Source organism: Saccostrea cucullata, unplaced genomic scaffold, assembly GCF_032062105.1.
Source record: "Saccostrea cucullata isolate Sc308-1 unplaced genomic scaffold, CSIRO_AGI_Scuc_v1 ctg496, whole genome shotgun sequence".
NCBI classification, from domain to species: Eukaryota; Metazoa; Mollusca; class Bivalvia; order Ostreida; family Ostreidae; genus Saccostrea; species Saccostrea cuccullata.
Window position 1 is genome coordinate 330,572 of NW_026930996.1, and position 24,401 is coordinate 354,972.

The 24,401-nt window shown below is 35.9% G+C and overlaps 1 protein-coding gene and 1 long non-coding RNA gene across 4 annotated transcripts; both read left to right on the plus strand.

Moving 5' to 3' along the window:
* The first annotated feature begins 33 nt into the window (after positions 1-33).
* Positions 34-17,142, plus strand: LOC134230954 (exosome complex component RRP45-like). The gene is made up of 13 exons (XM_062712814.1): positions 34-173; positions 331-425; positions 1,408-1,527; positions 1,784-1,886; positions 2,143-2,240; positions 3,408-3,447; positions 5,525-5,587; positions 6,303-6,347; positions 8,996-9,084; positions 9,432-9,575; positions 10,321-10,354; positions 14,354-14,486; positions 16,303-17,142. Exons 1-13 carry the CDS (start codon positions 108-110, stop codon positions 17,061-17,063), a joined length of 1,791 nt encoding a protein of 596 aa, XP_062568798.1. The 5' UTR covers positions 34-107; the 3' UTR covers positions 17,064-17,142.
* Positions 17,143-21,001: 3,859 nt separating this feature from the next.
* Positions 21,002-22,997, plus strand: LOC134230976 (uncharacterized). Of its 3 annotated transcripts, none has more exons than XR_009984470.1 (2): positions 21,002-21,026; positions 22,858-22,997. It is a non-coding gene; the product is annotated as an uncharacterized LOC134230976 (long non-coding RNA). The 3 variants fall into 3 exon arrangements; XR_009984469.1 differs by lacking the exon at positions 21,002-21,026 and adding an exon at positions 21,764-21,788; XR_009984471.1 differs by lacking the exon at positions 21,002-21,026 and adding an exon at positions 21,865-21,890.
* Positions 22,998-24,401: the final 1,404 nt, after the last annotated feature.

Genomic DNA, 24,401 nt, shown 5'->3' on the forward strand with positions numbered 1-24,401 from the left:
TTGAGAAGATAAACACATGTTACTGTGTATGATCACTGTGACTGTGTTTGAAATGATTTGTATTTAGACGACTGTCGGACATAAACAGATTTTTTGCTATCAGTAAAATGAGAGACACGCCATTATCAGCCTGTGAAAGGCTTTTCATAATCAAAGCTCTAAGTGATAAAAAGGTATGAATAGCTGACATTGTGAGTGTTGAAAATCTTCAATCATTCAACATGAAAACTTACTTCTAATGAAACTACTTCTATTTGGAGCAGAATTTGTCAATCTTACTTTCGTTCTGAGACAAAAAGATGATGTAATGATTTGTTCCATGTTCTGTAGAGATTGGATGGAAGACAACCTTATGATTACAGAAAAATTAAAATTACATTTGGAGCAGACAGAGGCTGCTGTAAAGTAAACCTTGGAAAAACTGTGTAAGTTATTATTAATTGAATGAACCCATGCAAAAAATCACATTGAATGATCCTATGCAAAAAATCACATATGGCAAGAAATCTGTTCAAGGGTTTAAGGTCATACTTTTATAACTAGAGTACATCTTTTTATCCTTTAGGTTACAAAAAGGGTACATTCAGTACAAAACAATTGAAAAATGAAAGTAGAAAATTTTCAGAATTTTTTTAAAAATCATTTAAATGTATTATATTGAAAAAATTGAATTGTGACACAAGCAATGCGATAGGTATCGCTTCATGGAGGGAAAGTATTGTTTCAGCTCTATTTAGTCAGGGTACAGAAGCTATCAGGGCTTACAAAGTCATAATCATTTTTATTTTGAATTTTTTTTTATATTTGTATGATCATAAAAGTCTTAAGTATTCTTATATTATTAGAATTAATTAAGTTAAACAGGATTATATAGTATGTTTTATAATTAAGGAATGACTCTAATTCTTGGCCATATTATCGAGTATAATCTGGTTTGGGTCAGTTTATGCTTTATAATCCGTGAAGCGGATTATAAAAAAGCGTAAACTGACCCAAACCAGATTATACTCGATAATATGGCCAAGAATTAAAGTCATTCCTTATAATTTATTTTAAAATAATTAAACAACTTTTGATGTAAAATTGTGTTGCTTTTTATAAGTTCAAATTTACCACGCAATAATACAACCGTAGTTACGGAAGTGATTTGAAGCGAGGGGAGGTAATAACTGATACAAAGATCTAGCAGCCATGATGTTTGTTTACACGAGGTAAGAACGAGTAATTGTTTAAAGTTGAAGGTACATTTATTAAAGCTTCTATTATGGATTCCGAGGACTGGAAATGAGGGGATTGCAGGGATATGATGATTAACAAGGGGGTGTATGCGTTCCTTTTTTGGAAATCAACTAATGAGAGGCGAGAATACAAACAAAATTAAATTATTTCTTTGTGAATGTCTTTCAGAGTTCTGGCTCAAGTGTCATGTGAAATAGTATCCCCGAGAGCAGTTCGGCCATCAGATGGAATCTTGTTTGTAAATGTGGAGTTGTCCCCTATGGCCTCACCAGCCTTTGAAGTGGGCAGGTTTGTTAGAACTGGCAACTGATTCTATTTCTAAGATTATATTTGTTTCTCATTAGTTATTATTGACCGCACTCCTGAAATAACATTATATTTTTAATCAGTTGAAAGCTTTGAATCATTTACATATAACTCTTTATATTACCAGGTATTTTTCTGGGGAAATGCCTGAAGAGATTTATCTCTTTAACATTTTGTCAACAAATGATTTCAGTCATACAAAGAATGTAATTATCACAAAATATGGCCATTGTTTCAGGATGTCTGAGTTGGGTGTAGAAATTAACAGACTGTTGGAGCGCTGCCTGAGAGAGTCTCGATGTGTTGACACAGAATCTCTTTGCATTATTTCTGGGGAAAAGGTTTGATGATTAGAATATGTACTACATGTGCAGATGATATTTTAGTACCAAAACATTTCCTTTTTTAATGAAGTTGTGAAATCAGTGTTTCCTTATTTTAAAGAAGTTTGGTAGACTATTACCTAAAAAGGGAAAAATAAGTCTCATGGCTGATTTATTCTGAATAAAAAATACAAAATAATGAATATCCATAAGGAAAGATAATAGCAATGATCTGGATTCTTCAATTTTCAATAGCAAAGTTCAACTTTCTTAGGTATGGCAAATTCGTGTTGATGTAAATGTGATGAATCATGATGGAAATATCGTGGATTGTAGCAGTATAGCGTCTATAGCTGCACTGGCACACTTCAGGTTTGTTTTGATGATATTAATAGATGTACAGCCATGCATACATGTAATTTAAAGTGCCTTACTTCACAATAATTATAGTACTTCAGAGTTGTGTCAAAGCCATTACATATGTACATAAGTATTAGAAGTGATTGAAACAGCCAGTATAACTATCCATTATCCACTCTAATGAAACCAAACATTTTAATCAAAAGGTTAGACATTGTGACCTACTGTACATATACTTAGCTGAGGTAATCTGATAGAAGTACATGTGGCTACATTTTTAAGATCAGTTTTAATTTTCTGTTGTGTTTCAAGTAGCTGCTTTCCTGTCCTAGAATGTCCTCTTTTATCACAAGATGTTACCATATGTTCACTAACATTAGATCTCAAGTATTCAGTGATCATTCCTATATAAATATTTTATTCACCCTCTTCATAATGTTTAACAAATACTCACATCTCATATATTTAGCACATACAGCTGGTCTTAAATTTCCAAAGTGCATCTCTCATAGAAGGTCCTATATATTCACAAGATGTTACCATATATTTATTAAAATTAGATCTTAAGTATTTATCATTCCTACCTTAATCTTCTGTTCATCCTTCATACACATTCAACATAGGCCCATGTCTCAACACTTACAGTTGACCTTTAATTTCTTCATTACTTAATTTATTGAGAATGTTTGAAATAAGTCATTGTTATTGTTATAAGTGTAGTGTATTACACGACATTAATATATTGAGACATAAACACCCTGCTTAATCTGGCAAAAAAATTACTGTACAAAAAATGAAGTTTAAGAGAAATTTTACTATAGCTCTGGATACTTTTTCCCAGTACTGTAGATTTCTAAATATATGCATGGAATTAATTATCGCATAATTTCGCAAGAAGACCACACATGAAATAAAAGTACTTGCCTTTATTTTTATGATGCTGATATCTATGAAAAATCTTGAAACCAACCGTCCATTTGCAAATTATTCTTCTTGCAATTTTATATTGAAAAGCCCATGTGTGATAATAAGTACTCACGAAAAATAAGGAATCTACAGTAACACAAGTTTTGAGATATCTTTACCATGTTTATTTTACTCTACATGTATATATTCAACTTGTTAAAACTTAATGATAAACAATGAAAATGATTATAAAACATCTACCTCAATTTACAGACGACCAGACGTCACAGTCGATGGAAATGAAATAATTGTGGTGAGTGACTCCATAACTTTACCTTTGCATTTTAAAATACTGTGTCCTATGAAATGAAAGTCAATTTAAATAAGATAGTTCACAAAATTTTGAAAAAAAAATGGACTAAAGATATAAGTTTACTTTTACCATTTTGGGGGAAAATCTCAAAAAATTTGTACAAGGGGTGATCAAAAAGTTCACGAACTATCTCTATATCTACAAAACCACAATTCAGATTAGAATGAAATTTGGTACACACATAGCTATACAAAAGTTCTATAAATAGTGTATGCTGAATAAGGTTTTGCTTCTTGTTTGTGACGTCACAATGACGCCACTATATACATGTAGGACACTTGTGACGAAAAATGGTTGTCTCAGTCGTACTCGTTCAACAAACGACTGTACAATTTATTGCATATCTTAGAAACCCCTTTGCCTTAACATATAATAATTTGTACACAGTTTATTAAGACAAATGACTAACTATAAATTCAATCAATAATTGGATTGATCATTTTAGTGAAGGAAGGCAGATGGTTAAAAATGATACATGTCATGTTGCTCAGTGAAAGCAAGTTTGAAAAGATATGTGTTTTTAATTAAACAATTTGCTATCAAAGACCTCCAATTAACACTTTGAAAAATAGTTGAATATTTGAACAATAATATAATTATTAAATACCTATATATAGATATAGGTACTTTAGATTTTAAACATATTAGATATGATAAAAGGGAGGCAACCATTCTCTATCCACCTTGAATTTATAAATGTCTCTCCCGAGACAGAATATTTGTGTTTTAATGGTCGCCATGCTTATTTTTGGAAAGGATATTCTTATCTACCCTTTCTGTTGCTGAGATTTGCCCATTTCTGATAAATGAACTGTTCTTGTTCTGAAAATTAATTTACATGGAAAGAAATATAATACTCAGAAAAATCTTTCAGCTTTTGTGACAGAACGCTACGGAGGGGGTCACATGACCGCCCATATCACGTGATTCGCACATGCGCAGAACGGTGGCTGATGTGCATTAAAATCAGAGAGGACTAATTTAAAATATAATCAACACTGAAACCAAATATGGTTTCAGATTTTGATGTATTTTGTATATATCAATGTTTTGCAAGTTATTCAGTTGATGAAAAAGTTCTTGTAAAAGCACAACTTTTTATATCACCCAGTGCTTTTTAAATTACAAGGTACATCCAACAGACAGAAAAAGTACTAAACACAGACTTTAGGTATTTTTGTATCAGGTAAATTAACAGGAAAGATGTTGATTACAGTTATGTTACTGATGCATAGTCAGGTAAATTACCCTACAGGTGTCAGGGGAAATGTTTATTGAAGGACTAAGCATCCCAGGTGATTCCCTGATACCTGGGTAAAATGCTCTCAGTGTCACATGCCCACTGTGTTAATTCTCCTCAGAACAAGGGTAAGTCAATGTACATGTTTATACATTCTAAAATAATGCAGTACACCCTACAGGTGTGAATCTATGATTGCTAATGCGTAATTATACGGTGTAAAAAGTAATTTATGAGACATGTGATGAAGGATTTCGAAAATACTGATGATTATATTTACTTAACCTACAAGTCTAAAGATGAAATACTGATGAAGGATCAGGTTGTATTTACCTCTTTAAAATAATAAATGTCACTTTAAGAGCATTCCAGGTGTGATCAGGAAAAAGTCAGCAAAACATGATGAAGGAAGAGGAAAAATCATATCTCTACCCTCTCAGGGAAAATGTTACTGATGAAGGATCAGGTAAATAACCCTACATCAGGGGAAATGTTACTAAATGAAGTATCAGGTAAATTATCTACAGGTGTCAGGGGAAATGTTACTGATGAAGGATCAAGTAAATCACCCTGTGGGTGTCAGGGGAAATGTTACTGATGAAGGATCAGGTAAATTACCCTGCAGGTGTCAGGGGAAATATTACTGTTGAAGTGTCATCTGTGTTACATTCTCAGGGGAAGTTACTGTGAAATTAAATTATCTACAGTCAGGGGAAATGCTACTGATGATGGATCAGGGGTAAATGTGGTAATGATGAAGGGTAAATTACCCTACAGGTGTCAGGGGAAATGTTTGAAACCCTACAGGTGTCTGGAGAAATGTTACTGATGAAGGATCAGGTAATATTGAAATCAGGGAAATGTTACTGATGCCATTACCCTACAGGTGTCAGGGGAAATTAAAGGATCAGGTAAATTACCCTACAGGTGACTAGGGGAAATGTCATGAAGGATCAGGTAAATTACCCTACAGGTTCAAATGTACATTCAGGGGAAAATGTTACTGATGAAGGAAGTAATTATCCTATGTAAGGGAAAATGTTACTGATGAAGGATCAGGTAAATTCCTACAGGTGTCATGCTTTGTATTTCACTGATGAAGGATCAGGTAAAATACCCTACAGTTTTCAGGGGAAATGTTTGATGAAGGATCAAGTAAATTAACCATTGAAGGATCAGGTGCCAGGGGAAATGTAAATTAACCTCTGTAAAAGATTCTGGGGTAATGTCATGATGAAGGATCAGGTAAATTACCCTACAGGTGTCAGGGAAAATGTTATGATGAAATCAGGTAAATTCAGGGGAAATGTTATGAAGTATCAAGTAAATTCCCTCAGGTGTCAGGGGAAATGTGCTGATTCAGGTAAATTACCCTGCGGGTGTCAGGGGAAATGTTTTGATCAAGGTAAATTACCCTACAGGTGTCAGGGGAAATGTTACTGTTGAAGTATCAGGTAAATTATCTACAGGTGTCAGGGGAAATGCTACTGATGAAGGATCAGGTAAATTACCCTACAGGTGTCTGGAGAAATGTTACTGATGAAGAATCAGGTAAATTACCCTGCAGGTGTCAGGGGAAATGTTACTGATGAAGGATCAGGTAATTACCCTACAGGTGTCAGGAGAAATGTTACTGATGAAGGATCAGGTAAATTTTCCTACAGGTGTCAGGGAAAATTTTACTGATGAAGAATCAAGTAAATTACCCTTCAGGTGTCTGGGGAAATGTCACTGATGAAGGATCAGGTAAAATACCCTACAGGTGTCAGGGGAAATGTTACTGATGAAGGATCAAGTATATTACCCTACAGGTGTCTGGAGAAATGTTACTGATGAAGGATCAGGTAATATTACCCTATAGGTGTCAGGGAAATGTTACTGATGAAGGATCAGGTAAATTACAGGTGTGAGGGAAAATGTTACTGATGAAGAATCAGGTAAATTACCCTTCAGGTGTCAGGGGAAATGTTACTGATGAAGGATCAGGTAATTACCCTACAGGTGTCTGGAGAAATGTTACTGATGAAGGATCAGGTAAATTACCCTACAGGTGTCAGGGGAAATGTTACTGATGAAGGATCAGGTAAATTACCCTACAGGTGTCAGGGGAAATGTTACTGATGAAGGATCAAGTAAATTACCCTACAGGTGTCAGGGGAAATGTTACTGATGAAGGATCAGGTAAATTACCCTTCAGGTGTCAGGGGAAATATTACTGTTGAAGTATCAGGTCTACAGGTGTCAGGGGAAATGTTACTGATGAAGGATCAGGTAAATTACCCTTCAGGTGTCAGGGGAAATGTCTGATGAAGGATCAGGATAAAGGATCAGGTAAATTACCCTTCAGGTGTCAGGGGAAATGTTACTGATGAAGGATCAGGTAAATTATCTACAGGTGTCAGGGGAAATGTTACTGATGAAGGATCAGGTAAATTACCCTACAGGTGCCAGGGGAAATGTTACTGATAAAGGATCAGGTAAATTATCTACAGGTGTCAGGGGAAATGCTACTGATGAAGGATCAGGTAAAGTAACCTTCAGGTGTCTGGGGTAATGTCATTGATGAAGGATCAGGTAAATTACCCTACAGGTGTCAGGGAAAATGTTACTGATGAAGGATCAGGTAAATAACCCTACAGGTATCAGGGGAAATGTTACTGTTGAAGTATCAGGTAAATTATCTACAGGTGTCAGGGGAAATGTTACTGATGAAGGATCAGGTAAATCACCCTGCGGGTGTCAGGGGAAATGTTACTGATGAAGGATCAAGTAAATTACCCTACAGGTGTCAGGGGAAATATTACTGTTGAAGTATCAGGTAAATTATCTACAGGTGTCAGGGGAAATGTTACTGATGAAGGATCAAATAAATTACCCTTCAGGTGTCTGGGGAAATGTCACTGATGAAGGATCAGGTAAATTACCCTGCAGGTGTCAGGGGAATTGTTACTGATGAAGGATCAGGTAAATTACCCTACAGGTGCCAGGGGAAATGTTACTGATAAAGGATCAGGTAAATTATCTACAGGTGTCAGGGGGAATGCTACTGATGACGGATCAGGTAAAGTAACCTTCAGGTGTCTGGGGTAATGTCACTGATGAAGGATCAGGTAAATTACCCTACAGGTATCAGGGGAAATGTTACTGATGAAGGATCAAGTAAATTATCCTACAGGTGTCTGGAGAAATGTTACTGATGAAGGATCAGGTAATATTACCCTATAGGTGTCAGGGAAATGTTACTGATGAAGGATCAGGTAAATTACCCTACAGGTGTGAGGGAAAATGTTACTGATGAAGGATCAAGTAAATTACTCTACAGGTGTCTGGGGAAATGTTACTGATGAAGGATCAGGTAAATTATCCTACAGGTGTAAGGGAAAATGTTACTGATGAAGGATCAGGTAAATTATCTACAGGTGTCAGGGGAAATGCTACTGATGAACGATCAGGTAAAGTAACCTTCAGGTGTCTGGGGTAATGTCACTGATGAAGGATCAGGTAAAATACCCTACAGGTGTCAGGGGAAATGTTACTGATGAAGGATCAAGTAAATTACCCTGCGGGTGTCAGGGGAAATGTTACTGATGAAGGATCAAGTAAATTACCCTTCAGGTGTCAGGGGAAATATTACTGTTGAAGTATCAGGTAAATTATCTACAGGTGTCAGGGGAAATGTTACTGATGAAGGATCAAGTAAATTACCCTTCAGGTGTCAGGGGAAATATTACTGTTGAAGTATCAGGTAAATTATGTACAGGTGTCAGGGGAAATGTTACTGATGAAGGATCAAGTAAATTACCCTTCAGGTGTCAGGGGAAATATTACTGTTGAAGTATCAGGTAAATCATCTACAGGTGTCAGGGGAAATGTTACTGATGAAGGATCAGGTAAATTACCCTGTGGGTGTCAGGGGAAATGTTACTGATGAAGGATCAAGTAAATTACCCTACAGGTGTCAGGGGAAATGTTACTGATGAAGGATCAGGTAAATTACCCTTCAGGTGTCTGGAGAAATGTTACTGATGAAGGATCAGGTAAATTACCCTTCAGGTGTCTGGAGAAATGTTACTGATGAAGGATCAGGTAAATTAACCTTCAGGTGTCAGGGGAATTGTCACTTGGTTTTAAAAGAACTTCAACTATGAAATATCTTGGCATGACATCAACAAACCCACTTAGGTTTAAAGTACTTGTAAGCCTGTATGTATTTGTGAGATATAATGTGAAATACAATTTTTGTTGCAGGTATTGAGATGTTCCAACATAGCTGTTGTCAAGGTAACAGAGATCACAGAATTGATACAGAGAGCCCTGGAATATGACAGAGAAGCAAGGTCAGATAACTCTATAGGTGTCACTGTACATGTAGGTTTATTTAAAGAAAATTCAGTTTACTTCCACACAAATCTCTTCTCCTTCAATTAACATTTACAAACCTTGGTTAAAAAAAAAGAATTCAGAAGTGTAATATATCATTTACTTTAATTTGTCCAGCAAATAAGGTATTAATAAAAATATCAGAAGTTGCCAAAAACACTCTTTGGGAAGTCTTGTTAACTGATCAAAGTTCAAATAATTGACATATATTCAGCATTCTGTTTTTATGAAGCCAGAAAAAGTCTAAGGAGACAGAGTTTCACCCTTTAACCTTTATACATCTTATGCTTCTCTATTGTTTCAGACTGAAGGGAGATAAATTTGGTTTTGCTGAGTCTGAGCCAACAGAGAGTATACTGACAAATCACAGGAAACCAGAGGAAATTCAGGCTACAGAGGCCCAGATAAATGGTGAATCAAGTGATGAAATGGACATGAATGGAGACTTGTATCCTTAACTGAAAAACAATTTACTTCTATTCTTATCTATCAACAAGACTTGCTATATAGAACAATATCCCAGAACTTGCTCTTTAACTAACTGATCAGTAAAATATTAAACAATCACCCAGTTCTTTTGATGTGGTTGCTATTAAAAAATGTAGGTAATTCTTCAAACATGTGGGTAGAAACAGAACTGTAAACAAAATTTTATTTGCCTCATCTTTTATTCACCATTTGGCAGTCTGAAATCAATCTGTGACAGTTAAATTTCATGAACTGAGGAAATTCTTACAAATAACAAGCAAAATAAATTCAGCAAAACTCGTTTAGTACGAAGACGGATATTGCGAATTTACAGATATAGCGAAGTCATCTTGGATCCCAAACTATATAAATTTAATGAATTTCTTATACTGTTATAACGAATTACAGATATAGCGAAGTAATGTCATAAGTCCTGGTGGCTTCATTATAACTGAGTTTTGCTGCAGTTCAAAGTGATAAATTGTTGTGATTCAAAGAAGCTTGTGAAACTCTCAGATAATTCTCACATGCAAATGAAAGATGGTTTTCAGTGGTTTCATTTCGTTAAAGGGCTTTCTAATGCATGTGATTTTAGTATGTTTAAGTACCAGTAAAAAAAAAAAAGAGAGAGCGGTACATACATGTAGATGCATGTGTTTAAAAATCTTTAAAAATCATGATCTATTTTGATGTTGTTATCTTTACCGTCCTTGACTGAAAAAAAGAAACAAAGAAGAAAAATCCCAGGTCAAAATTCTGGTAAGTTAAACTTAATGAAGTGAACTATTTTGTTTATGTAAATGTACTAAATGAGAACCTATTTTATTATACTGTTTCAATATTTAAAAACTTGACTTTTAATTTTTAAATGTACTGTAAATCGCCAAATTTTTTGAGATTGTTGTAAGTTTGATATTTATAAGTAAAACAAAATTCTCAGGATAATCTTTTTAGCTCACCTGAGCCGAAGGCTCAAGTTAGCTTTTCTGATCACATTTTGTCCGTCCGTCTGTCTGTCTAGCTGTCCGTCCGTCTGTAAACTTTTCACATTTTCGACTTCTTCTCAAGAACCACTGGCCAATTTTGACCAAACTTGGTACAAAGCATCCTTGGGTGAAGGGGAATTTAAATTGTTAAAATGAAGGGCCAAGTCCCCTCACAAGGGGAGATAATCAAGAAAAGACAAAAATAGGGTGGGGTCATTAAAAAATCTTCTTCTCAAGAACCACTGGGCCAATAAGGCTGAAACTTATGTGGAGGCACCCTGGGATAGTGTAGATTCTAAATTATACAAATCATTACCCCCGGGGGTTGGGCGGGGCCACAATGGGGAATCAAAGTTTTACATAGAAATATATAGGAAAAATCTTTGAAAATCTTCTTCTCAAGAACCACTGTGCCAGAAAAGCTGAAACTGATGTGGAAGCACCTTGGGGTAGTGTAGATTCTAAATTGTTCAAATCATGACCCCCAGGGGTAGGGCAGGGCCACAATGGGGCATCAATGTTTTACATAGAAATATATAGGAAAAATCTTTGAAAATCTTCTTCTCAAGAACCACTGTGCCAGAAAAGCTGAAAATGATGTGGAAGCACCCTGGGGTAGTGTAGATTCTAAATTGTTCAAATCATGACCCCCGGGGATAGGGCGGGGCCACAATGGGGCATCAATGTTTTACATAGAAATATGTAGGAAAAATCTTCGAAAATCTTCTTCTCAAGAACCACTGGGCCAGAAAAGCTGAAACTGATGTGGAAGCACCCTGGGATAGTGTAGATTCTAAATTGTTCAATTCATGACCCCCAGTGGTAGGGCGGGGCCACAATATGTATTACAAGGGGGAAATCTGGTAAAGAACAATATGACAAAAGATTCTCAGGTGAGCGATGTGGCCCATGGACCTCTTGTTAGGTCACCTGAGTAAACTCAGGTGACCTATTGCTATCTGTTTTCATCCGTCGTCATGCGTTGTGCGTTAACATTTGAACATTTTCAGCTTCTTCTCTGCAACCACTGAACCAATTTCAACCAAATTTGGCCTAAAGCATCTATGGGTGAAGGAGAACAAACATTGTGAATTTCATGATCCCTGCCCCCCCTGGGGCCTGAGGGGTGGGGCCAAAACCACTAAAACTAATGCAATCTTTAAAAATCTTCTTCTTTACTCCTGGACATCAAGCAGTCAAACTGTTTGCATGATTGTAATCAGCAATGAGTCCTCTACCAAAATTATGAAATTCATGTCCCTGGGGTCAGGGGTTCTAGTGCTAGGGCGGGGCTAAATAAGTAGGTAGTGAAAATGCATTATTTCTTTGAAAATCTTCTCTGCTCCTGGGTATTGAATAAACCAACTAAGCACATAGTTATGATGAGCAAGAGTGCCACTACCAATATTGTGAATTTTATGGCCCCAGGGTCAGGGGTTCTGGTGTTAGGGCAGGGCTCTATTGATTATATAGTGAAAATACGTGAATTCTTTGAAAATCTTCTTCTCTGCTCCTGGGTATTATACTAACTAGTGATGAGCAAGAGTGCCTCTACCAAAATTGTGAATTTTATGGCCCCAGGGTCAGGGGTTCTGGTGTTAGGGCGGGGCTCTATTGATTATATAGTGAAAATACATGAATTCTTTGAAAATCTTCTTTTCTGCTCCTGGGTATTAAATAAACTAACTAAATAGTTATGATGAGCAAGAGTGAATTTTATGGCCCCAGGGTCAGGGGTTATGGTGTTAGGGCGGGGCTCTATTGATTATATAGTGAAAATACATGAATTCTTTGAAAATCTTCTTCTCTGCTCCTGGGTATTAAATAAACTAACTAAGTGCATAGTTATGATGAGCAAGAGTGCCTCTACCAAAATTGTGAATTTTATGGCCCCAGGGTCAGGGGTTCTGGTGTTAGGGCGGGGCTTTATTGATTATATAGACTTTTATTAGTGAAAATACATGAATTCTTTGAAAATCTTCTTTTCTGCTCCTAGGTATTAAATAAACTAACTAAGTGCATAGTTATGATGAGCAAGAGTGCCTCTACCAAAATTGTGAATTTTATAGCCCCAGGGTCAGGGGTTCTGGTGTTAGGGCAGGGCTCTATTGATTATATAGTGAAAATACATGAATTCTTTGAAAGTCATCTTTTGTGCTCCTGGGTATTACCGGTAAAAAAAAAGTAAGTGCATAGCCATGATGAGCAAGAGTGCTTCTACCAAAATAATGAATTTTATGGCCCCAGCCGGGTCAGAAGTTCTGTTGTTAGGGCGGGACTGTATTGATTGTATAGTGAAAATACATGAATTCTTTGAAAATCTTCTTCTCTGCTCTTAGGAATTAAATAAACTAACTAAGTACATAGTTATAATGAGCAAGAATGCTTCTTCCAAAGTTGTGAATTTTATAGCCCCAGGGTCAGGGGTTCTAGTGTTAGGGCGGGACTCTATTGATTATATAGTGAAAATACATTAAATCTTTGAAAATTTTCTTCTCTGCTCCAGGGTATTAAGCAGATGAACTACCTGTATAGTTATGCTGGACAAGGGCCCATATCTTCCAGAATTGTGAATTTCAAGGCCCCAGGGTCAGGGGTACCATAGAAGGGGGGGGGCTGTACTTATATACTGAAAATGAATGAATGGTTTGAAATCTGCTCCTTGGTATTAATCAAATATCAAGGCCTAAGGGTCAGGGGTTCATGTGTGGTAGGGGCACTACTGATTATTGCTGAATATTACTGATTAGTTGAAATGCATTTTTTGTTCCCTTACCCTGCATATGGGTATTAAGTAAACAAACTAAGCAACTGCTAAGTGTATTGTTATGATGATCAATGGTGCCTCTTTCAAAATTGTGAATGCCATAGCATCTGGCTTAAAACATGAATCAAATTCAATCACTGGAAAGTTGTTGCATAATGCTCAGGTGACCTATAAGGCCTATGGGCCTCTTGTTTATTACACCTCATTATAAATATTCTACACAACGCGTTATCTGATTGGTTCTAGGTTATCACGTGATCTGGCCGTAAAACTTCATATTTCCCGTCGTCAGCACGCTTTTCATCATATTCCACCTCTTCGGAACACCTAGTGAATTTTCCCGCAATATAGTTCTCGTTCGTTGAACGAAAACTACCGAGAGTAGTAAACGTCACAATAGCCTGGTTTACGTCACAAAACTGATGACAATGTGTTGACCAAAGGGTTTTATAGTAACTTTAAGTTAACTATGAAAGTGAATTTGAGAGCGGTGCTGAATTTGAAAGTTTATGTTGATTTCAAAGGTTTTGCTTGTTTCGGTATAATAAACAATTCATTGCATGAATGTTCGGGAAACATGAAGACTTATTCAGCCAAGAAATATCATATTCCCCTCGGTTGAAGCCCTCGGGGAATATGATTTTTCTTGGCTGAATAAGTCTTCATATTTCCCTCACTATCATGCAATAAATGTGTAATAGTAGAATGATACGTGAGAATGAAATTTTTACACGTATACATTGGAATTATTAATAGACCTACATTACCGTAGTAATTGTATGGTTTTGTATCTGTTTCTGGTGGTAACTGTATGTTTTTGTCCTGGTATCCGTTTCTGGTGGTAACTGGTGGTATCTGTTTTGTGGGGTCAGGGAGTGGGAGTGATTGGGGAGGGTGGAGCCAGTATCTGTATCTGTTTCTGGTGGTAACTGGTGGTGTCTGTTTCTGGTGGTAACTGGTGGTATCAGTTTCTGGTGGTAACTTGTGGTGTCTCTTTTTTTGTAGGGTCGGGGAGCGGGAGTGATTGGGGAGGGTGGAGCCAGTACCTGGGATGTTGAAGATGAGGACATGATGGAAGAATTACAAAACGAGGCCAAGGTCACAGGAAGTGACAAAAAGGGCATATCCCTCGCTACAGGTATGTAATTTAGCTCAGTATGACCATTATATGTTTTGAGTCAAAGGCAATGATTGCATTTTTATATCCACAATATACTGTACACAGGGTTATTTTCACCCCATGTTATTTTTGCCCTTTCACACTTGCAAACAATTTAGCCCCGTTTTAAATTGCCCAGTCATAATATAGTGTAAGAAATTCTACTGTATGCTTTGAATTCTCCCTGTTTTAAATTCACCCAAATGAGGGTAGGGCAAAAGGGGCGAAAATAAAACGGGGGTGAAAATTATCCTGCATACAGTATATTCAATGAACCTGGGAAGGCATAATTTTAGCATCAACATTTTAAATAAAAACTTTAAGAGAGAGGTAGTTTAATCTTTTTATCTGAGACTTGATTGGACCAAGGAAAAACTTTGAAATATCCTATGATCTGAGATATCAAGGGTTATTATAAATACTTAAGGAAGGAGTTGTTTGGATTTCCAAATCACTTTGACATATCCATGGTGTTCGAAATACCAAAGTTCAACTGTATTTCATAAAACTGAAAGATGTTTAAACTATGATCAAGTTAGACTGCTTAACAAGTTAAAGAGAAATATAGAGTGGATGTTTTCTTAGTCTTTCTGCATATCAAGTCCCATTATATGATCTTGTGACCTGTTAGAATTCAGACAGCATAGTTATAAGGATGAAATTAACACAATGAATTTTCCCACACCATCACCAAATGCTAACAGAAAGTAAATCTGGAGTAACAATGTATTAATAACCTGTACTAAAACAACTTTTACTGATGCATGGAGTTTGTGTGAAGTCCAGCCATGGATGACCTAAAAGTAGGAACTTGTCAGCAGTAATATATGCACATGTCTTGCTAATGGCTGAAGTGAAGAGGAACTTCACAAGAACATTTAATGCACATGTCCTATAAACCCTTGAAGTATGGAGTTTATCATGTTTGTCCTTCTAGCAGTTCCACTTCACCGAGCTCTGTGCCTAATGTGACAGATATTGACATCTCATGCCCAGATATAGACTTATGAGAGCATTTCCACTTTTTAAAAAAATTTTTTTTCGGACCTTCGTCTTTGTAATATTGGCCTCACTTTCCCCATTAACATTCATATAACATTACAGATATTTTCTGAAAAGCATCATGCACAGTATGCTAATATTATCTGGTATCAAAATTTTACAATAATTATATCTTGATTTTTCCATCATACTTGACATTTCATGAATTTAGCTAAACTTAATTAAATATTGTTTTGAATTTTTTCATATAGCTTTGTAAACCAATTTACGGTGCTAGAAATATGAGCATATCCTTCTTTACCCTAGATAGAATATTCTAACTGTGTCTCTGGACAATCCCTCACTTATCTAAACTGGGTCCATAGGACATTTATCATTTTAATGTTAGAACATTCTATCTTTAACTTTGCATATCTTGTATTGGTTAACTGGTCTTTTCTTTACTGCCGAGAATTACTTGTAATAACTTTATATGAACAGTTGCATCTTGGAGGAAGATTTTTGACTATGCTGAAGTTCACTTTCTTTCACTAATCAGTTCCTAATTTTGCACTTATTTAATTCATGAATATGGAAAGAAGCTGTTGACATTACCATTTTACTGGGAGCATTTGATTTGGTTTTTTTACCTATGTCCATGAACTTCTTTATAAATCTCCCTTCACTTCACTTGATTCTAAAAGACATGGGAAATTTTTCAACATAAAAGTGTTATGAATTTGACAATGAATGATGTTATTGAACGTGCGCATCTGTTGCCTTGAGTGACCACGAGAACACTGGTTGATTTCAGATGACAAGCCAGGTGTGACCAATGTGTGGATTGTGGGATCATCCATTGTGCACTGGGCAGAGGATCGAGCCAGGACTCGTGGATTTCGCAATCTGACGTATGACGAGAGGGAGGTAACCATTTACTGGGACGGAGTGCGGGGGATGAAGTGGGAGCAGCTCATGTTTAACCTACAGAGAGATCTCGCAATATTCGACTTCCCGGATCCCAGTGTTCTGATGATTCATCTGGGGTCTAATGATGTGGCATCATGGGATACGAACGAGTTGATCGACAGGATGAAAACTGATCTGAAGAAAGTGACAGAAATGTTCCCCACAACTAAGCTGGTATACTCTGAGATTCTGGCTCGACGCGTGTGGAGGGGGATGTCACTGGAGTGTGGTGAAGCTAAGAGGCAGCAAATCAACTGTGAAGTAGGTCAATATGTCACAGAAATGGGCGGAGTTGTCATGCCTCATTATAACATTATACACCAGAATGTCTCTATATACATCAAAGATGGAGTCCACATGAATAACTTTGGCAATGACATATTGTTAGAGGATATTATGAACTGTCTAACTACTGTGTTAGAGAAACCATTAAACAGAGAATCTGAAGAAGTGAGTCAGTCAGATGAGGTCATTCTAACAGGAGCAGACCTAGATGTGTGTTACCCTCTGCCATCGAGTAAAGAAAATAGTGGAAAGCTGGAAGACAGTTTATGTCACACTGGGGAAATGGATGATTTTGAAATTGAATTTAAATTAAGTGAATAAGAATTGTACAGTGATACTGAATTTAAGAACTAGTCAAATTTGTTATGAAAAAGACTGAAAGGTTGTGTTGATTTCTTATTTCAGTTTGTTAAAATTTGTTATTAAAATTTGTTTTGTTCAGAAAGATTTGATGGGTACCTGTAAAGTGCGAAACGAAATAGAAACGAAACGAAACGAACTGAAACGAAACGAAATCTGCCGAAACGAAACGAAATGTACCGAAACGAAACGAAACCTACCGAAACGAAACGAAATCAAAACGAAACCTGTCGAAACGAAACAAACAGAACATATGGTCTATTTTCACTTCATTTGAAATTTATATAGTTCAAGCACCACAGGCAAAGTATTGTTTCGCTTCAAGCTCATACATAGGCGTCGGAAGAAAATTGAAAAGGGGGGGGGCTTAACCAACAAAAAAGGTAAACCCCAATTTTCAATGCCTATATAAAACATTTCTTCGCAAAAAAGTGGGGGGCTAACCCCCCCCCCCCCCCCAACCCCGCTTCCGACGCCTATGTCATATTTTGTTAATATCTTACTGAATAATTTACTTACTTAAAAAGACATTGTTCGCTTCGAGAGAATTTTTTCTTGTCAGTTAAATCGTTTTAGATGTCTCTGGTCGAGCCTCTTCATTGCAAACCACTCATTTCTTCCTCGAAAATTATCTCGATAGAATAGGACCGTATGTATGTAGAAAGGATACACAAGATTTCGGTTGGAGTTATATGTATAATTGAACGATAAAACCAGACACCTCGGAATGGAATACTAAATACTCTAAGTCTCTGGTTTATCCTATGTTTTAAGACATTCGCAAAACAAAAGAAAAGTGACTTTAATTCGACCCGTACATAAACGAGCCTTTACATGTAACAGATCAATTTTGATAGATATTAGTATGTTGTAATAAGGACTGAAAATAAGAGTAAGATATAAAAATTTGAAAATACTACACATATTGAAATTATACATGCATAGTACGCTCGTGCATATTTGCAGCTGGCAAACATGTAAATACATCATTAGACTGAGGAGGGAGCCTAATGTATCGGTAATTAAATTTTATATTACTGTAACAAGTGCTTGAACTATATAAATTGTATTTGAAGCAAAAAAGGATCCACATGCAGTTACACATATATAATTATATACATGTACCTTGATTTGAAAAAACAAAAAAAAAACAAAACGTTTTGATAGTTTCGTTTCGTTTCGGCGGGTTTCGTTTTGATTTCGTTTCGTTTCGTCTTGATTTCGTTTCGTTTCGGTAGGTTTCGTTTCGTTTCGGTACATTTCGTTCCGTTTCAGTTTGTTTCGTTTCGTTTCGTTTCTATTTCGTTTCGCACTTTACAGGTACCCAGATTTGAGTTGCATTTGGACAGGAATATAATGAAAACTTTGGTTAGATGGGCCTTAGCTATCGAGTACTGCTCCACTTTACTGAAACTCTCTCTCGCACTTTCATCATCAGCCTACATCTTTCCCCTGACTTTTAACTAAAAGATGTAAACATTGGATAGGACTTTTGGCAGACCTGCAAAATAAAAACTGATTCAAGTTGAAGTCCTATGTATAGTTTGACCCACTTTTTAAAAACTTTAACCTTGGCCATTACTTTTGAAAATTTTGTGCTAAGGGTTTATACATGTACATGTTATACTTCACATGTGTATATCTTATGGCAAGACCTTCCACTGGGTACTTATAGTTTGACCCTTTGACCCTTTGACCTTAAAGTTTGACCCACAATGAAAAACATCAATCTTGACCATTACTTTAAAATGATTGTGCTTTGGCATTCATATTTCACAGGTTTATGCATTCTTTTTGGTAACAACATATTTCATCCCTTGATCTTGAAGTTTGAGATGGATTTGGGAAACTTCAGCATTTGTCAAAAGCTGTCATATTGTTGCATCAGTGTTTCACAACAGTGTTTTTCAGTAATATGCCCTTTACTTCAATGAGTTTAGAAGCTTGTCTGTCTCCAAGACAGTATTTGACCTGTAGGTTTCTCAAGGTCATGATTAAGCTTCCATGATCTGTGTAGCTGCAGAACTGTAGCATTATGACTTTATATTTTAGCCTTTGACCATAGCGCTACAGATCACGTAATGCAAAAAAATGTGTAATTTACGGCCTAAGACTTTTGAGTGCACTGTTGGGGAGAATTTCTCCACTTTCCAGCATTGGTCAATCAACTATCTTTCACTGCATAATTCAAGACACATTCTTTAACCAATCTGTGTATTTTATCCACCTCCCAACTGTTTATACTTTGCTAGATTTACTTGAAATATCTGTTGGATTGCAGAAAAATCCAGTCAAATGAGTTTATCTCTTGGAGAAACAACTATAAAAGGTTGAGAGGTGGATAAAAGTCACAGATGGATATGTGTCAAAGACCGATATAAAAAAATGTAATGCTTCTGTAACAGTTCTGCAGCCATGGTCTGTTTAGCCCAAACTGCTAGATTCCTCCCTTCTTAAACAGTGTTTGATCTTGGAGGTAACAACCCACGTAGCAAGAAATGCTCGGTTATAAAAAAGGAAGAGAAAAGAAAGAAATTCTTAATATATTTAATACTTGTCCAGGCGAAGTTGTTACTAATCAGACATTTTGTTTTCAACATTACTATCCAATACATGCAAAACATGTTACCAGCTTATTTTCTCCTTTATGCTCCGTAATGTTTTCGCCGCGTCTCAGAACAAGAATCTTTTTACGACTGAAAACAGTCGCCTATACATTTTTCATTAGAAAAAATATACACCATCTTGATTTGCTGTATTGAAACACTATTATGAGATCATTTTCATTTTATGATGAAATGTTTGTAATAAAGATAATCATACTCAATTATAATCAAGTTCAAATTGTTTGTATCCTCCTCTTACGATAGTGATTTAGCGGTAAACACAGACTGAAAGTTAATTTGATGGTGGCCACGCGTGTCAAACAAGGTGAAAGACACAGGGACTAGTAGCTAAATGTCAATCAATTTCAAGTACCCAATGATGGCCCTTAATTTATTTGATTGACAGGGGGATACAGAGCAGGTAAATCTGATGGTGGTGCTTATTATCTCGGGCTTTAAGTTCATGGGCTCTGTCAGGAATTACTTCAGAACCTCACTCCACAGGTGTCAGCACTCCAGAAAAGATGAGGATATCTCATTCTCTGGAAGGGGACAATGTGGTCGTCTATGGCTTCCTATTAGCTTTGGTTAGTGGATTAAGCTTTCAGATCAATTTGTAGAGGACTGGATTGGTAAGCCAGAGACCCCATGTTCAATCCCCAGCAGAGGCAAATAAATATCTGCGTTACACTTTGAACAATCCAGAGAATTCTGAATTATTTAATTTCTCCAAAATCATTGCAGAGCAATTCTGTAATTTTCTGCTACGTTTCTGGTATATTGGAGGTATTTTAACGGTGATAAGAGCTTATTGTTCCAAGACACAGTTAGATTATCTAGTAACGAGTATTTTTTGAGCTCATACATAAAGCAAAGGTAACAATTGATCAGAGAATATGTCATATAAAGTTAATTACAGGTATATTATATGGTAACCTAGGAGACTGTTTCTTTGCTACATGTGTTTATGGTTATTTTACGCGATTATCTAGGAGACTGTTTATTTGTTATTTTTAGATGGTTACATAGGAGACTGTTTTTTTAGATGGTAACCTTAAGGAGACTATTATTTTTAGATGGTAACCTAGGAGACTGTTTATTTGTTATTTTAGATGGTTACCTAGGAGTCTGTTTATTTGTTATTTTTAGATGATAACCTAGGAGACTGTTAATTTGCTATTTTTAGATGGTAACCTAGGAGATGACAGTGAGGAAGAGGAAACAGTGATGCTAAATCTGGATGAAGTCAAATCAGAAACCCCCCTCAAGTAAGTCAAGTTACAAACCATACACAAGTCAAATCAGAAACCCCCCTCAAGTAAGTCAAGTTACAAACCATATACAATTCAAATCAGAAAACACCCTCAAGTAAGTCAAGTTACAAACCATATACAATTCAAATCAGAAAACACCCTCAAGTAAGTCAAGTTACAAACCATATACAAGTCAAATCAGAAAACTCCCTAAAGTAAGTCAAGTTACAAACCATATACAATTCAAATCAGAAAATACCCTCAAGATAGTCAACTTACAAACCATATACAAGTCAAATCAGAAAATTCACTCAAGTAAGTCAAGTTACAAACCATATACATGTACAAGTCAAATCAGAAACCCCCCTAAAGTATGTCAAGTTACAAACCATATAAAAATCAAATCGGAAAACCCCTTCAAGTAAGTCAAGTTACAAACCATATAAAAATCAAATCGGAAAACCCCTTCAAGTAAGTCAAGTTACAAACCATATACAAGTCAGATCAGAAAACTCTCTCAAGTAAGTCAAGTTACAAATCATATACAAGTGAAATCAGAAAACCCCCTAAAGTAAGTCAAGTTATAAACCATATACAATTCAAATCCGAAAAACCCCTCAAGTAAGTCAAGTTACAAACCATATAAAAATCAAATCGGAAAACCCCTTTAAGTAAGTCAAGTTATAAACCATATACAAGTCAAATCAGAAAACTCCCTCAAGTAAGTCAAGTTACAAACCATATACATGTACAAGTCAAATCCGAAAAACCCCTCAAGTAATTCAAGTTACAAACCATATATAAGTCAAAACAGAAAACTCCCTTAAGTAAGTCAAGTACAAATCATATACATGTAGTAAAATCGGAAAACCTCCTCAAGTAATTCAAGTTACAAACCATATATAAGTCAAAACAGAATACCCCCTCAAGTAAGTCAAGTTATAAACCATATACAAGTAAAATCGGAAAACTCCCTCAAGTAAGTCAAGTTACAACCCATATACATGTACAAGTAAAATTGGAAAAACCCCTCAAGTAAGTCAAGTTACAAATCATATATAAGTCATAACAGAAACTCCCTCAAGTAAGTCAACTTATAAACCATATACATGTACAAGTAAAATCAGAAAACCCCCTCAAGTAAATTAAGTTACAAACCATATACAAGTCAAATAAGAAAGCCTCTCAAGTAAGTCAAATTACAAATCATATACATACAAGTCAAATCAGAAACCTTCTCAAGAAAGTCAAGTTACAAACCATATACAAGTCAAATCAGACCCCCCCCCCTCAAGTAAGTCAAGTTACAAACCATATACATACAAGTCAAATCAGAAACCCCCTCAAAAAAGTCAAGTTACAAACCATATACAAGTTAAATCAGAAACCCCTCAAGCAAGTCAAGTTACAAGCCATATACCTGTACAAGTCATTAAATCAGACCCCCCCCCCTCCCTTCTTCAAGTAAGTCAACCATATACAAACCATATAGAAGTCAAATAAGAAAAACTCAAATAACTCAAGTTGCAAACCATATACAAGTCAAATCAGTAGAGACTAGCAAGTAATTTCAAAAAGACTTAAAACATACAAGTGCAAGCAACAAACCCTTGAAGAAAGTTTATGTCATGAAGCAGTTGCACATGTCCTAACAAATCAAATACAAATCTATTTAATAAATCCCTCAAGAGGGTTGTCTAAGGTAGACTACTATAGTCTGTATAGATTCCACAAGTGACCCACACAAGGAGGAATGCCAATTTTCACACAAACATTTTTTCACTGTTTACTTTTTACACAATAAATCAGACTGAGTGCACTGATATTTTGCGGCATTAGCTTTCTGCAACTGTACTGGAAGAAAATGTTCAGAGCCCCTTGTCTCTTTTTTTTAAGGAAAGAAACATCATCAATCAAAGAGAAGAGCAGTAATACGAACAAGAAGAAGAAAAAGAAGAAAGGGAAAACCTGAACTGACATCACAAAAGTCTTTTTTATCAGTGTATATATATCATCTTAATAAACATTTTAATTCATGACATTCTCTGTTCATATAAAGCTTTTGCGGGTTAATTAAGTTATAGTTATGGAATGGGATCTGGAAAAAAAGGCAAATTTATGGTTACCCTTGGGAGGAAAATATATCCGGAGCTGCTGAAGGAAATTGTTTCCTGTCTAGAGGAACCATGAATTTACCATTTCATGAGCACCCATTCCAAAATTGTTTTGTAATTATTATTCCAAAACAAGATGTATAAAACCACGCAGATACTCATTTTTTTTGTCTCCCGCTTTCACGAAAGCATGGGGACGTAAAATTTCAAATGTACATTACCTGTAACAAAACCATAATTTTTTCCCCTTGGCTATTTAGTTTGACCTACTTTTCAACAATATTTAACATTACCTCAAATTTTAAACTTTTGAAAGAGAAAAAATACAGGGCTCTTACATTACACATGTATATTACCTGTGACTTGATCTTTTTATATATACTGTATTTGACCCAGTGACCTTGAAGTTTGACTCTTTTTTCAAAAATTATTATTCTTAATAACTTTTGATTAAGAGAGCTAAATAGGACTTTCATATTTGATATGGCAATTACTGTAAACCAACTTTTATTCATGACGACTTTATTTCGCAATTTACCGATGATAAACTCCTTGGCGGTGATAAATTTTCACGATCAAGTTTCTTTAATCTGTAGTAAATAGACACAGAGACTTTAAGGACCAGTTTGCGGCGAGAAATATTCGCGATTAAGTGCCATGGCTCTCGCGAACTTCGCAAAGATTACTCGCACGCAAATAAAAGTTGGTTTACAGTACCTGTAACAAGATGCTTCTTAGCTTGCAATGATTTTTGATCCCTTGACCTTGATCTTCATATTTGACCTAATTTAAACAAAAATGTTAACTATGGTGATTACTTTTGAATGACATATGATAGGGAATTCATATCTGACAAAATATAATTGTCATAAATAATGGCATTCCATCCGCTAAGACACTGAAAGCGGGGGACCAAATGCAAATCAGATGCAGCCTTGTTTTTTGTTGATCAACTAGCCCCAAAGAGGGCGTATAAGGTGTGGACAATCCCCCGCTCTGAGTTAAAATGTTGACCAACAAGCCCCAAATTACAATTGCAGGAAAATAAAATTGGCTAGATAAAAGCTGACCATGATTCATAAAAGGAATGTGTTTTCCATATTTGTTTGGATTTTGGCTATATCTGCAGACCCTATATATAGGGCAGAACTTTGTTCAGTGAAATAAGTTGACACCAGTATTAACGGACATATGCTATACAGCACTCCGTAGTGACAATAATGTTATACTTTGTCCAATGCAGGAAAGTAAGATACCAAAGAAACTTCTAGTTGTATACCCTCCACATTTACACCCGAATGCTTTGTCATGTAGTGGATGAACAGG

Coding starts and splice junctions, on each gene's coding strand:
- LOC134230954 (XM_062712814.1), top strand. CDS start 108: ATGAGAGACACGCCATTATCAGCCTGTGAAAGGCTTTTCATAATCAAA. Junction 9,085..9,431: donor GAATATGACAGAGAAGCAAG/GTCAGATAACTC, acceptor CTATTGTTTCAG/ACTGAAGGGAGATAAATTTG. Junction 14,487..16,302: donor GGGCATATCCCTCGCTACAG/GTATGTAATTTA, acceptor GGTTGATTTCAG/ATGACAAGCCAGGTGTGACC.